Genomic DNA, 16,052 nt, shown 5'->3' with positions numbered 1-16,052 from the left:
CTGGTGAGTTTTCTGTTCAGTCAAGCACACCAACACCATGGTCATTAAACCAACTTTTGGTGCTCTTGGCAGTGTGGGCAGGTGCCAAATTCTGCTGGAAAATGAAATCAGCATCTTCAAAAAGCTGGTCAGCAGAAGGAAGCATGAAGTGCTCCAAAATGTCTTGGTAAACAGGTGCAGTGACTTTGGTTTTCAAAAAAACCCAATGGACCAACACCATGGTTATTTTAATTGGGCTATGAGCTTCTCCACCTTTCCTCCAGACTCTAGGACCATGGTTTCCAAATGAAATACAGAACTTGCTTTCATCTGAAAAGAGGACTTTGGACCACTGGGCAACAGTCCAGTTCTTCTTCTCCTTAGCCCAGGTAAGACGCCTCTGACATTGTCTGTGGTTCAGCAAATTCTTTGACACGTCTGTTTGTGGTGGCTCTTGATGTCTTGATCCCAGCATCAGTCTATTCCTTGTGAAGTTCACTCAAATTCTTGAATCGATTTTGCTTGACAATCCTCATAAGGCTGCGGTTCTATCGGTTGGTTGTGCATCTTTTTCTTCCACACTTTTTCCTTCCACTCAACTTTCTGTTAACATGCTTGGATACAGCACTCTGTGAACAGCCAGCTTTTTTGTCAATTAATGTTTGTGGCTTACCCTCCTTGTGAAGGGTTTTTTGTTAAATGCGAGCCAAAATCATCACAATTAAAAGAACCAAAGACTTAAACTACTTCAGTCTGTATGGACTGAATTTATTTAATACACAAGTTTCACAATTTGAGTTGAATTATTGAAATAAATTAACTTTTCCACGACATTCTAATTTATTGAGATGCACCTGTATTTGTTTAGCGATTTTTACTAACAAATGTGAATAAAGTGAATTTAAATAAAAACCTCACAGAATTCCCCAAATGTTGTCCCAACTAGTCAAACACAGTTGTTTGAACAAAGCATTTCAAATGGAACAATATAATTGACTGGTGTGTGGGTTCCCAGCATACTTTGGATTAATAAATGATGCAGTTATTATAAGATTATTGTTTTGCTGTTTGCAGACTTTTTTACGTAATTAATATAAAATGTATGGCCAGTCTCAAAGAAGAAGAAAAATTAGCTGCCTTGTAAGACCAGTGTAAGCATTTTATGCAACCAGCCACAGGACTATAGACCTAGCCAATATCTTACCAATAAACACCTTGATAAGATCAATAAAAAATAAATTCCATGCCGTCTACCTTGAAACATGCAAACTAACAGGAGGCGTGTCTGAGTGATTGAGGAGGATTACAGTCATATATTAGAGCAGGTGTTGCTAAACGTTTCAGCAGTTTAGTTTCAGAACTGCTCTCTACACCACGTGGCTCCAGACAGATTTCCATCATGGGAATAAAACATAAAACTTTCTCTTCCTGTGCACAGATTATGATCCTGGCACTTCTAGCATGCAGGTGTTCAGCAGGTATTTAATCATTTTTGACATTCCACCACTCTGCTTCCAATTTAATGCATAAAGCTTCCTTAGATTATTTTCCTGACATTTACATGACTGGTTTGATAGCACTTTAGAAATTATATCTCTTTTTAGCCCACTGAGAGGTTAATAATTACTCTGTCATGGAGCAGATGTGAGACTGTATGCGTTATACACTTTCTATTTGTCTTCTTAGTCTTTTAATTCTAATTCATCCAGTGCAATGTAGGTAATGCATTCACAGAAATGTATTTGTCACTCCAAAGTTGTGCTTCCATGTCAATACACTGAGTTAAGTTTGTTGATGTGTGCTAGTGTCGTATCAGGGTTTGTTTTGTTTCTGCAGTTAAATCTGGTCCCCTGTATTGTGCTGCTTCATCACCTTCACCCAGCACTCCAGTTTCTGGTAAAGTAATCTAAAAGAATCTTGTGAATAAGACATAGAGAAAAGAAATGAACATCTATACTTGGTTTCATTGTATAAACTGTCCTATCATCCTTCTCACAGTCCATTCTCTGAGGCCAGCTGACGTGTCTGTGATATCTGCACTGGTTTTGTCTGATGTGGAGAGGTATGACCAAATTATCACAAGTGCATTAAAATATCAGTTAAGCTTCACTGGAGTTAAGGAAGAAATGTAAGGTCGGAAAACTTAACTAACATAGACCAGCACATTAGTTTAACTCAAGTTAATTTATACCTCAATTCAGGTGCATATTATAATTAGCATAGATCAAACTTGCGATTCATTCACATTTTTAGAGTTAATTAATTAATTTCCTTACTTAACTATTATTATGCCACTCAAAATGATTAAGCTTGTTGTTTTTTATGCCAGATCTGATGAAAATAGAGCCCTGAACATGCTATCTGGTAAGGCTCCAATCTTATTCTATAGAAATAAACAGACACATAATACCATTACCTGCATTTAGTATTGTGCTCGAACTTTATTAGAATGTCATTGTTGAATCTGCACGGCTTTTACTTACCCCTTTTTTTTAAGTTAAAAGTTAACACATTGATTTAGCTCACAACGACCAATTATTACATGTTTCTGTGTGATTGTCAGGCTTGATTAAATCTTTGTATAAAGGTTTTGGAAAGATTAAGCCTAAGACCTTGGAATGAAAGTCATGGCCAGAGGAGAGATATCTGAATAAACAACACTCAGATGTTTCAAATGTTAATTTTCTGAGATAAACGATACATGACATGACAAAAAAAAGGATATGTATATACCATAGATAAATATATATATATAGAGAGAGAGAGAGAGAGAGAGAGAGAGAGAACTTTTTTTTTTACAAGAAGGAAATTCTTCAAAAATGTCCCTAATCTCAATCAAATGTGATAATATTGTCTTATCTTGCACACTTAAGGACTTTGTTTTGGGTTTTGCATCAGTTGGCCTGATACAATTGATGTGTTAACTACTGTTTTTGATAGAGTTATCGACAGTCGGCTTCTCTGATGTCCTCTGGAAAAGGACTACAGCTATCTTTATTTTTCCTCTTATAAATGCAACATTGTTTAGTGTTTCAGCCAATTCTGTTAAAGTTTATTTTATTTATTTTATATATATATATATATATATATATACACACACACACACACACACACACACACACACACACACACACAGTCATCTTTAAATACAAAATAACATCTTTTCACTTTTCTGCCTTAGAAATAATGTTCACCTTTAATCCAGATGTGTCAACTGTTCTACCTGAACAAAGGTATCATAGAAAGAAATTAATATTCACTATTTCATTACAGACACTACATTTTCTGTATGTTTACAATGACTATCTTTGTGTGACAGAAGCTTGATTGATAAAGCAGAGTACATTATGGAGTCACTCAGCCCTGCTCAGGTAAACACAGTCAGGCCTTTACAAAAGTTAGATCCGGTGTTGTGCTGAATTCTTTAAAGGGGTCTTGTCTTGTCATTTCAGTGCAAGTTGCTCCTGCTCTTCATACCAGTTGATGAGCTCTCTGTGTGTACAGACCAGGTCAGACATTTGTCTACAAATCCTATCAATCTCTATTACATGGGACTTAGGAAATAATCAAAATACAGCTTTAATTCTGTATTATTCTGTACTTGTCCTTAGGACTTCAGTGCAACCATTGATGCAACAGTGAATAGAGTGGAACAGACACTGGACTCTCTTCATAAGAAGGTGAAGACAGTCAATATCCTTCAAACAGCAGTTTCAATCATTAATAGAAATTCTTTATTACAAGAGCTTTCATTTTTCTCTAGTTGAAACTTACACTAGTTCATGTTGTTGTTTGGAGTGGACTTTCACGTGAGCGGTCAGTATCAGACAACATTCTTCAAAGCCTATTTCTGATCATATTCTGCAATGAACAGCTTAATTTAAAACGGTGTCTATGTATTTTAGAGTGTGTCAGTTCCACTGTGAGGAAGGATATGATGAAAACAGACGCAGGTTGGATACAATAGTGCTCATGGCTTCATTGCAGGTACAGTCAATGTAATTTGTACAAAAAAACACACACACACACAAATTGATACATGTGTGACTGTGCTAAATCTGTGCTAAAATAGTTTGACATTGTCAAACATTATGTTTATTCAACAGGAATCAATCAGTGCTCTTCTAGAGAGAAGAGGCTGGTTCAGTGACCGAGAAGATTTCAGCGTATTGCTTCAGTCCAGTCCAGTGCACACGGATCTGTCAAACTCAGTGAGTCTATAACACCCAGAGATCATTTGAAACAGGCCACTAGATAGATAGATAGATAGATAGATAACCTTTCTAGTGCTTCACTCAGTCAGACTTTATCAGGTAAGGAGACTTAAAAGTATTATTTGTTTTTGAATCAATCTGCTCTTCTAAAACCATAGATATGACTCACGCTGTGCTACAGAAACAAGCCCGCTATAGCAAGTTTATAAGGATAATTTGAAATGTTATTATGCAAAGTTGTACTTTTCTCTTGCTTTCAGATGAAAGCTTCAATGTCTGACTCCTCACGTGACATAAGCATGCTGACTTTACAACTCTGGAATAATTTGGTAAGTTAATATTAATGGAGTCAACACGTGTACGTTGTTCCTATAGACAAGGTAGAGGTGAAGTCCTGGACACTTTACTTTCAAGTTATAAAAGTTCAAAGTGTTAAAAGGCCCTGAGGTGACTGATAACAAGTAGACTGATAATCAGCTCCCGTGATAACATCTAATCTGAAACCTATTCAGCATAGAAGCCCATCTAGAACTACCTATCTAATCTTGCCTTTATATGAGAAGAGCTGGAGCCTTCTTTCTGACCAATCCTAATAATTCTCTCTCCAGCTGCAGCCAATGACAGACAAGACTGAGATGGATGGGCGGGGCATATTCACCATTCCGTGCCCCTCCGAGGTGAGGGAGATATTTGATTTATGATCTCCTTAGCAATCACAATGCGAATTGCTGAATCATAGTGGGTTCATAAATATGCCTTTATCTCACCAATCTGGTGAAAACTATGTTTTATGCAAGTTTTTGTCATTCACCTGTGATAAGGTGAAGTGTATTTCTATTCCATTTCATTTATGTAGCACTCATGTTGTCCTATATATTTGCACGGTAGAGACACACAATGTTCATAATGTGTATGTTCAAGTCTGGATGATTTTCTTTTTCTAAACAGAAATAAACATTCACATATGCTTTACTGAACCTGATGTTCTGTCCCAGGAAAAGCCGTTTTTGCGAACACAGAAAAACTCGTACTCACCTGAGCTCAGTATCTCTCAAACAGAGGACCACTCTCCACTTCTCAACAACGTGAGTCCATTCTCACCATAAATTCGCCCTGTTGCTTTGACTTACACTATGTCTCACTTGTGCTGCATCTGACCTTCAGGTGATGGGGAGTGAGCTCACCTGTGAGGACCGGTCTCCATCTCCCAGCATACCTACCTCAGGTAAGTTAAACAGGGACCTTACACTTGTAGCACACCCTGGCTGGAAATTCTAGGAGTTTTTTAAGCTTATTTCTCTCTGTCTCTTCTGTAGTCCATGCCTTACGGCCAGCAGACATCAAAGTGGTTGCAGCGATGGGTGATTCTTTGACGGTGAGGTGATAAACATCAAACTTTTAATTTATTGATGATATTTGCTAATACTGATCCTTTTCTTAAATATGCTCTACCATTGTGATTTTTAAATGTTTTAAAAGAAGTATCTTATGCTCACCAAGGCTGCATTTATTTTATGAAAAATACAGTGAGAACAGTGATATTGTAAAAAGTTATTACAGTTTAAAATAACTGTTCTATTTGAATATATTGGTGATGGCAAAGCTAAATTTTCAGCAGCCATTATTCCCTTTGAGATTGTCACCTGATCATTTAGAAATTATTCTAATATGCTGATTTGGTACTCCTTTGGTACTTATTATTTTGTGGAAACCATGATGTGTGTTTTTTTTTCTGGATTCTAGATGTATTTTTTTCAGACACTTTATTGAAAGTAGTAATCTTTTGTAAAATAATGCGTCTTTACTGTCACTTTTGACCATTTTAATGCATGGTTGCTAAATAAAAGTATTGACCTCTCCCTCCAAAAAAACAGGCAGCCAATGGGGTGGGTGCTGCACAAAACAATCTCCTGGGAGTGCTCACACAGTATCGCGGCCTGTCGTGGAGGTGAGTGTTTACCCTGATCACTCTGTAAACCCTCTGTTAATTGCACACATATGTTGCTGGATTAGTTTTATCCATATGCTTTACAGGATTAAATTCTTATCTATATGATCTCAAGACAGATATATTTAATTTTTTGTTCTCAGCATCGGTGGAGATGAGAACCTAACAACTATAACCACTTTACCAAGTATGTGCAAGTGCTCATGTTCCTGTCATGCTCTTATTATTATGTACTGTAGATTTATGATTAATCATTAATCAGGAATATAATCAACTCAGAAATAATTGTAGTCATTAAGTGTTTTAAACCACATAATAGCTGATCATGACACAAAAGTTTATAGAGTAAAAAGCTGCTTTTTAATCTCTGTTATGTACTACATAACTTTAAGCAGTCCAAGGGTGAAGTTATAGATATTATACTTATTATAAGATATTATTACCCTTACCAAGCTCTTTATCTTTTTCACTTTCATGGATTAGATTAAAATGGGAATCAGATTTAGAGTGATTGTGTGTATAAGATAATGCTTGTTTGTCATTTAGATATATTGAGAGAGTTTAACCCTTCACTCACTGGCTATTCATTGGGAAAAGGAAGTGAGAATTCTGTACGGAGTTTTCTGAACCAAGCAGTACCAGGAGCCAAATCTGAGTGAGTAGCTTCTCATCTTATAAACCACTGACTGAATAAATGATTGATTAAGTATGAAGCATTGTTTTTTTTTTACACATTAATACACACACATATGTACTAATAACTAATAGAAGTTCATATCAATGATGGCCAAGCTGAATTATTTAAAATAATATTTTTTTTACATTGTAATTGTCTTTACTGTCACTTTTGATCAATTAAATGCATCCTTGCTGAATTAAGTATTTCTATGATGTATAACTCTCAGAAGATTGTAGTATGGTAATGAATATGACATAATATGATGTTAATGTATTTTTCGACGGACTGCTATGCTGCTGCTGCTGCTGAATTGCTGCTGCTGTTGGTTATTGCTGTTGTTGTAGATTATTGCAAAGCAAGTACAGAAACTTGCTACTGGCAATACATGTGCCGATATGGTGCTGTGAGTATTTGAAATATACTGCTTCTGCACAAATAGCATTTAAAATAACCCATAGCAGATCTAGACAGGTGGAGCTGGGGAAGGTGGAGTGTTTAAGAGGAAATCTGAAAGCAGTCTAATATAAATGAATACTAACCAGAAATATAAATGTAAAGCATTAATCTCATTGGCTGCGTATGCAACATGAATCAATCAGTTTGTGCCAAGTAGTTTAAAGCTGTGAATATCATCATCAGTTTACGTTATTGACCCACCACCCTGTGCCATCTAGAGTTTCATGACAGAACTTGTCATTCATTTCTTTCAAAAAAAAAATGTAATACTGTAAAATTACTAAAATGTGATTTTTCATTTTGCAGTGATATGGTCAAACAAGCTCATGCTGTCATCAAATTAATGAAAGACAACCCGGTTAGTCATTCTCAAAATCTCAAACATACACACTTTGGCTTTTCTTTTGTCATTGAAAATGTTTTCATAATGTTATAATGATATTTCCATTCCACATATTTTCGTGAAGTTATTGTTTAGTTTGTATTTTTAGTTGTATTTCTATTGTTTTGAGAGATATTTATTCCCCAACAGTAGTCAAAATCTGACACATTGGGCTGAATCTGAAACTCATTCAGACTGTCTGAAACTTTTCAGCGAATAGATTTCCAGAATGACTGGAAGATTATCACAGTCTTCATTGGAGGAAATGACATGTGTGCCCACTGCTCTGATACTGTAAGCTGATATTAATAGAGCCTGTTTTATTTATTATCAGAGTTTCAGTAATAGACCTGCAATTAATTTCTCTATCTTTATCACTCTCTCTCTCTCTCTTTACTCAGCGGTACTATTCTCCTGATAACATTGTGAAGTATATACGTGAGGGTCTGGACATATTGCATAATGAGGTGAGGCAGTTTTAGCTAAAGTTTTTAAAAATCAGGTATTCAAATCTTGAAATGAAGTTTTAAGATTTTGAAAAATGTGAAACAAATAAACAAAAAAAAAAAGAATATACTGTGATGTGTCCCAATATTGACGATTTTTTTTGAGGATATTTATGTCTGTGAAATCTAAAGTGTCTGAAAAATAAAAACGTAATCAAAAAAAAAAAAAGATCAAATTAAGATTCTGCAAAATTTCATTAATCAGGTATGCAAATTTCATTCATTTTGTTATGATAGAAAATATAATTTGTAAAGAAAAAATGGTATTGAATAAGGAAAATGTAAAAAATTATAGATAAAATAGATTGGTTTCAGACTTTTGGAGCCCACTTTATATTTCTCTTTATATATCTTTTTTATTTTAAACCTATTTAATGTTTGTTATGATAGGCCTGCACTGTAGCAAAAACAATGGTCAAAACCAGATTATTGGTAACCAAACGCCATTGTAAATCCCTGCTGCCTGTTGGAGTTAATCATGTCTCCTTCTCCAGGTCCCTCGTGCCCTGGTGAACCTAGTGGAGGTTCTGGATCTTATGCCACTGCGCCGTCTCCATCAGGACCCCACTCTTGGATGCCCTACCTGGCTGGTCAAGTGTGTTTTGCCTTATATACTGGTTCTCCTAATTTCGGCTTGATTCAGGTCGAAGAACTGAATTCAAAAGTTTTTGGTACATGCTAGTCTTGCATTATATTGCTTTGTGTTTTATTTTATCAGCATGCTGTGTCGCTGTGTTCTGAAACCTAAAGATGAATCTCATGAATTCCAGAAGTTGCAGGAGTTCAACCAAGCCTATCAGGTACACAAATTATGACATGAAAATTAATTCATTTTTGTGTAAACATCTGTATATAAATATTTATTGTGAGTGTTATTTATTATTGATATTACAAAGCAATTGTACACATTAATATGTTTATATTATTGATATTAATATGATTCTAAAATGCAGCTGTGCTAAAGTGCATATTAATATTTAATGTATGCTGTTGTGTTTTATTCTCAGCGTGGTATGAGCGAGCTGGTGGAGTCTGGGCGATATGACACACATGATAACTTCACCGTGGTCATACAGCCATTCTTCAGAAATGTGTTTCTCCCTGTGTTGGAGGTGCACAGCAATCTTACATCATTTAGTACACAAGCTATCCTTTCATGAACTATTTGTAGGCTACTCATTATCTTTGACATTTTTTCCATGCTCTTTTAGGATGGGAGGCCTGACCGTTCCTATTTCTCTCCGGACTGTTTTCATCTCAGTCAGAAAGCTCACACGCACATGGCTCGGGCTCTCTGGAATAACTTGGTGAGCATATGAGTTAAAATGATTAGATACACATATGTTAACATCTAAGCCTGATCATATTTTATTAATATATTGTATGTAATTAGTTTTACAAGCATGTTGTATGCTTGAATGCTTTTATTATTTAATTTTTTTATCTTTTTATTTACTGTGAATGACTGAATGCTGTTCAACGGTATCCTCTTTGTAGAGGTGTAATTGAATTGTGTTCATTTAACATACAATTCAACAGGAAAAATTACATTTCAATAGATTTTCTTAATATATTGTCATTTCACAGCATCTTAACTCTCTAAAAGGATTTCCAATTTCATTCATTTGTTCTCTCTCTCTCTCTCCCACATACTGTAGATGGAGCCTTTAGGTAATAAGACAGATAGTGAGGATTTTAATCCAGCTCTCCCTCTTAAATGCCCAGAAAAAGTGAGTTAAATCTCTGCGATCCTTCTGTAAACTCTATAATTCTGTCTCATTGTAGTCTATTTTCATATATTTCTTTAGTTGTCACCCTATTTGAGGACTTATCACAACAGCAATTACACATACAACATACCTCCTCCTACTCCTCCACCCATAACTGTAAGTCACATAAATATATTACATACAGTATTAATGAAATACAATGCAACCTTAAAGTGATCAAAATTCATTATGAACTGATTTCTCCCTTTCTCTTCAGAATTGGGGAAGTGATTTCACATGTGTGGACACAGCATCCTCTGACACTGTGCCAACATCTGGTAAGAAAGAGAGAGGAGAGAAATTAGTTTGCTAAAATTTTGCCACCAGATAACTTTCCAACTCTCTAACTATTTCTCCTTGTCTTGTATTTTTATATAACAAATCTTTGTTTTATCTTTTACAGCAAGTATTACAGCATTAAAGTAATTAAAATTCAAATGTTTTTACTAAATTGTATTTTGGTGTTTAATTAACAGAGATATATTATATGTACACAACACACACAAACAGTATATGCATATTCTGTCAATGAAATTGCAAAATGTTAAAATGTTGCTTGGATTTTAAGAAATTAAATGCTGTAATACTTTTAAAAATATTAAGGAGGACAACATTTTTTATAGATAAAAATTACTAGCAAAAATTAGATATACTTATGATGTACATAGGTTTATGGATAGAGACAAAGACTTAAGACAGCTAGTCTTTCAGATATCCTGCCATTGTTTGTTATCTTTTTAGGTACAAGAAGCGCTGCATTGATGATTTGTTGTTGTGTTTAGGTTTCCAGGTAATCACGGTTGAGATATAGTTTAGATACAGAACTGTTTTGTATTAACATAACCCCACATATGCTTCCATCTCTCTGCTTCTGCTCTCTGTTTTTGTTTTGGTTTGTTTTGCCATTTTGGATTATACCTTTTGGACATTGTGAATTTTATCACCCTTTATCAGAGGATTACATTCTACGTGTTTAATGGAATTTGCGTTATGGACTTTTTCTTGACTTTTTGAGTTAATGAGTGAATGCTGATCTCTGTCTGTCTGAAATTCTTTTACTCAGTCATGTAGCTGGGTTTCAGGGGTCTGTGCTGGAGTGATTTGGCTCTTACCTCAAGGAGAGAACTTTTTCTATTAATTTAGGTGAATGCTTCTCATCTTGTGCACAAATCTCTTATGGTGTTCTGCAGGGTTCCATTTTGGGTCCTTTTCTTTTTGCATTATATGCTTCTGCTAAGTCATATTATTCAGAGACACAACTTATCTTATCATTTCTACACTGACGACACTAAGCTTTATCTTCCTGTTAAAGATAACAGCTGTTCTGTGTCCAGTTTTTTTTATTGTCTGTGTGACATAACATGCTGAATGGATATGAATTTTTTTTTACAGCTAAATAATGACAAAACTGAAATAATTATCTTTGGCCCATCAGTTCTGACCTCTGAAATTGTCAATCCCCTTGGTCCCCTCTCTTTCAATGTACATGTCTGTGTCAAATACCTTGCTGTTACATTTGGTCCCACCTGTGCGTTAGCATGATTAGCGCTGTCTTGAAAAGCAGATTCTTTCAGTTAAGATCTATTTCTAGACGCAAGATGATGATTCCTAAGGAGGAACTGAAAACCATTATTTAATGCTTTCATAACATCAGAAATGGACTACTGTAATTCTCTCTACCTGGGTTTGCCTAAATCAGCTTTAGATCGCTTACAAATGGTTTAAAACGTGAGCACATTACACCTGTGCTCACCTCTCTTCAATTAAGTTCTGTGCAGTTTTTTAAATTTTGCTCTTTGTTTTTAAAGCTTTGCATGGACTTGCACCTCATTTACATTTATGATCTTCTCTGTATACTGCTTCAAGACCCCTTTGATCATCTAGTCAATTCCTACTCTCAGTTCCTCATTCTCCTTTTAAAGTTAAAGGTGATAAGGCTTCCTTGGTGGCTGCCCCCTAGTGTTCCTCTCAATATTAGGTCTACTCCTTCTATTTCTATGTTCAAATCATCTTTGAAGATGATTATTCTGTGTGTTTTAATTCTTCCTGAGAGTGTAAATTCTCATTTGTCAGTTTGTTTGTGTTTACTGTCTAGATTTATTATGTTTTAATCCTGTTGTATATTTCCTGTGCAGCACATTCAACACCTGTTGTTTTCAAATGTGGTCTATGAATCCATGCACTAAACTAAACTATATTTTATTTATATATTGCATGTAATGAGATTTGCAAATGTTTTACAAATATTTTATATATTATTTATTTATTTTATTTTAATATGTCTATTTTATTTTGTGTAAATGACTGAATGTTTTAAAACAAATAAAAAGAAAGATTAATAACAGATTTAAAAAAAATACAAGAAAGAGGAGAAATAGTAAATATGTACATAGGATGATTGATAAAGACCAGCAGGCAAGACTCCTGCCATGATTTATAATTCTTTTAGGTTGAAGTAGCACTGCACAGTTGCTTTGTTGTTGTATTTGGGCATCCAGGTAGTCACATAATCACATTTCTTTCTCAGTTCACAGGCTGCGTCCAGGTGACATTAAAGTGGTAGCATCTCTGGGAGATTCACTTACTGTAAGTGTGTGTGCATATTTGTGTATGTTACGATGTTTTGTCATGCTGTAATTACCATTCTCTTTCTCTGATTCTTTCAGGCTGGCTTAGGTGCAAAAGCTGAAAATCTTCTGCAATTGTTGGATGAGGAGCGAGGAGTTGCATGGAGGTCAGTTTGTGTCAGTCTACCGTATGCTTATAGAATTATTTTGTGCTGCATGTTTTCTAAGTGTCTGTGTTTCATTTAATTGACAGCATTGGTGGGGATGAAACTTTGGATACTGTCACCACATTGCCAAGTGTGTATAACCTTATGCAACCCGTCATGTCATTTTATTGGTTGTTATTATTAGCAGTATAGTTATACTTTTAATATACTTTGTTATACTTTGTTTAATAACATGATGATCATGAGTGCCTTGTGTCATTATTTGGTATCAGACATTCTTAAGAAGTTCAATCCAGATGTTTTCGGCTTCTCAAAGGGGAAAAGTAAGCGGCCAAATGGCCTCAATATGGCAGTGACTGGTGCCAAAGCAAGGTAAGCAACCCACATAGATATATACATACAAACACAATTACAGTATCCTCTCAGCTAATGATTTCATTATCTCTATTCAGTAATATACCAGAACAAGTGAGGGATCTTATCACAACTTTAAAGGATAGCACGGTCAGTATGCTTGTTTAATCTATTAAATTCACAGAAAAAACAAAATAGTGGCAGAAATCATTTTTCATTTGCTGTCTTCTGTCATTTTAAAGTTATTGTAAAATATGCATGTGCCAACTCTTTGCTACACAAAGCAAATTCCACCAATTATTGTAGGGCAATAAAGAATTAGATTTATACAAAGTTTTTTTTTTTCAGGAAGTGGACTTTGAGAAGGATTGGAAACTGGTGACACTGTTCATTGGGGGAAATGACCTTTGCCAGTACTGTCATGACCGGGTGAGTGGATGATTCTTAATAAAGGCTCTCAGCTCCACATCAAAAGTTGTTTCTTCTTGCATAAGAGCACCTCAGCAGTGACCTTCAAGCAGCTAAAATCCATTCTTATACTAAAAGACAAGACACAGTGTCATGTAAATGTTGTTTTTCGTATCTAAGACCAGTAAATAACAAATACATTTTGCTGGGGGAAAAAAAGTGTGTTGTGTTTTTCTCTACTCAGGCTTCTCTGTCTCCTTCTAAGTACATCAGCCACATCAGAGACAGTCTGGACGTGCTGTACAATGAGGTGAGAGAGATGCATTTAATGATCCATATCACATTCTTGAATCTTCTTTCACCCACAAAATCAAAAGAAACTATAAGAAATTAAATTCTTATTAGTTAGAAAATCATTCATTTTGCATAAAAAATTAAGAGCTTTTGCAGTGACATTATTTTCACGACAATTACACATTTTCACTTATATTTTATTTATATGTGAAATTATTTAACAAAATTATAAATAGTATAGAATGAGATTTTGAAAACCTAAAATAGCAGTAAGTTTTCTTTGAGGGGTATGCTTAGGGTAAGGGGATAGAAAGTAAACCCAGTGTGTGTGTGTGTGTGTGTGTGTGTGTGTGTGTGTGTGTGTGTGTGTGTGTGTGTGTGTGTGTGTGTGTGTGTGTGTGTGTGTGTGTGTGTGTGTGTGTGTGTGTGTGCAGGTTCCCAGAGTGCTGGTAAATTTTGTTGGAATATTAGAGATCGAGGATCTGCGAATGATAAAGAGGGACACATTGGGCTGCAGCCTCCTGCAAGAGTAAGTCAATAAATAAATAAACAGTTTAATCTAAAATCTGTGTACATTTTCATGTTCTTATGTAAACCAACAGCATTTTCATGACTGTGTGTGTGACAGGAATATTTGTCCATGTTTTCTGGAACCCCGTGAGAACTCTCCAGAAATAAATGAAATGAAGAAGGTCAACAGAGATCTGCAGGTCTGTAGCCAATTAAGTTGTCAGTTCATTGATAACTGATTTAGCTGAGTGGGCATTAGATTATCTTGATCTTCAATAATAGAAGTGCTGTTTTCTGTGTTAGATGGAGACTGAAAGGCTGGTGTATGGGGGACGGTATGATGGAAGACAGGACTTTGCAGTAGTGCTGCAGCCTTTCTTCGAGAACTCTGCTGTTGCAATAGTCGAAGTCAGCACCCTTAAAATACCTCTCTCTCTATAGCGCCCATTGAGATCACATTTAAACAATACATTCAGATATAAACTGTTTAAATATGTATATAAATATGTTAGGCTAATGTAATGCTTTTAGAGATTGGATTTGAACTCACACTATAACAGTTTAAACATAGAGTTTCAGTATTGTTAAGAGGTGAATATCTCTTTCTGCTTTAGGATGGCACGCCAGACCTGACTTTCTTCTCTGTGGATTGTTTTCATTTCTCTGAGCGTGGACATGCAGAGATGGCAATTGCGCTCTGGAACAACATGGTAAATATACATACATACACACAATCTCACAGCAGGTTTATTGGATTTGACTTCAAATGTCCTGTGTTTTGGTTTTAGCTGGAGCCTGTGGGCAGTAAACAAAACTACAATAATTTCACATATGACCGCAGTAAGATCCAGTGTCCCACAAAGGTAAGTAAATATCCAATGGAAACCACTATGAGGACAACTTAACCAAGCATGGTCTTTCAATTAGTGATCTCTCTTCATATCTTCTCTAGGAGCATCCCTTCATCTTTACACGAATAAATAGTGTCTCTGACGTTCTTACAACTGCCGTACCTACCACAGTTGCACCAGGCACCCCTCTCCCTGCAGATTGCTCTAGTGATTCTATACCGGCCTGGGCAGCTGCTGTTCTGGCTGTAGGAGGCTTGATTATTGGTTGGATTGTAACTTGGATCATCTTCTACTACAGAGAACGAAAAAACAGAAAGAGAAACCAAAGCACAGAAATGAACGGAACTAAGTTCTAATAAGATTTTTTTTTAACACAGATATATAAATATATAATTGTATAATATAAACTGAACCTACCTTTAAGCTTTCCCTTTTTGCATTTTTAAAATTAAAATCATATTTATTTCATATAATTTGTAATACTTGTGTAGAGAGTTGTACTTAGTTTTCTTCATTGTAATAAAATAGTGAAATAAAAAATAGTATTTTATTTGATTGTTGTTTAATTAATTCTTGTTTAATTAAAGTGCAATCTGGTCAACAGTATTTTTATAATTATTTTCTCGTATAAATTTTTTTTAAACATTCGTAGATTATTATTTCCCTGTATTTGTAACAGAATAAGATAATTGCAACTTTGAATATTATATATATATTGGTATAACCAATAAACAAAATTTTACTCACAGAAAACACTGTAATCCGAATCTATTGTAATAAATTATTACTGATTACATATAAACTATAGCCTAGGTGAAAAACTCTGATTAAAAAAAGGGAAGGGGAACCAGATACACGAATCGCGTAAAACAATAGAAAATACTATTAACAATTAAGTTGCTTTCAACAGCATAGACTGTATAAAAACGGGTCAAAGGTTGGCCTTCAAAGCGATTAAATATTCACGA

The 16,052-nt window shown here is 35.2% G+C and overlaps 1 protein-coding gene across 1 annotated transcript; it reads left to right on the top strand.

Annotated features, from left to right (window-relative positions):
* The first annotated feature begins 1,329 nt into the window (after positions 1-1,329).
* On the top strand, positions 1,330-15,548 carry LOC132112072 (phospholipase B1, membrane-associated-like). Its single transcript, XM_059519664.1, has 42 exons — positions 1,330-1,457; positions 1,816-1,875; positions 1,978-2,041; positions 2,309-2,343; positions 3,161-3,212; positions 3,299-3,350; positions 3,432-3,488; positions 3,591-3,659; positions 3,743-3,795; positions 3,885-3,966; positions 4,086-4,190; positions 4,454-4,522; positions 4,802-4,870; positions 5,189-5,278; positions 5,358-5,418; positions 5,510-5,568; positions 6,068-6,141; positions 6,285-6,328; positions 6,688-6,796; positions 7,583-7,634; positions 7,872-7,952; positions 8,060-8,125; positions 8,659-8,759; positions 8,883-8,964; positions 9,172-9,276; positions 9,376-9,471; positions 9,823-9,894; positions 9,973-10,050; positions 10,151-10,211; positions 12,461-12,519; positions 12,600-12,667; positions 12,754-12,797; positions 12,940-13,039; positions 13,120-13,171; positions 13,370-13,450; positions 13,674-13,739; positions 14,158-14,252; positions 14,352-14,433; positions 14,537-14,641; positions 14,848-14,943; positions 15,022-15,096; positions 15,186-15,548. Exons 1-42 carry the CDS (start codon positions 1,379-1,381, stop codon positions 15,438-15,440), a joined length of 3,255 nt encoding a protein of 1,084 aa, XP_059375647.1. The 5' UTR covers positions 1,330-1,378; the 3' UTR covers positions 15,441-15,548.
* The last annotated feature ends 504 nt before the right edge of the window (positions 15,549-16,052 follow it).

This window comes from Carassius carassius, chromosome 31 (assembly GCF_963082965.1).
Source record: "Carassius carassius chromosome 31, fCarCar2.1, whole genome shotgun sequence".
NCBI classification, from domain to species: Eukaryota; Metazoa; Chordata; class Actinopteri; order Cypriniformes; family Cyprinidae; genus Carassius; species Carassius carassius.
This window is presented reverse-complemented; position numbering and strand designations above follow the sequence as displayed.

Coding starts and splice junctions, on each gene's coding strand:
- LOC132112072 (XM_059519664.1), top strand. CDS start 1,379: ATGGGAATAAAACATAAAACTTTCTCTTCCTGTGCACAGATTATGATC. Junction 5,419..5,509: donor TCCCAGCATACCTACCTCAG/GTAAGTTAAACA, acceptor TCTCTTCTGTAG/TCCATGCCTTACGGCCAGCA. Junction 8,760..8,882: donor TGCCCTACCTGGCTGGTCAA/GTGTGTTTTGCC, acceptor TTATTTTATCAG/CATGCTGTGTCGCTGTGTTC.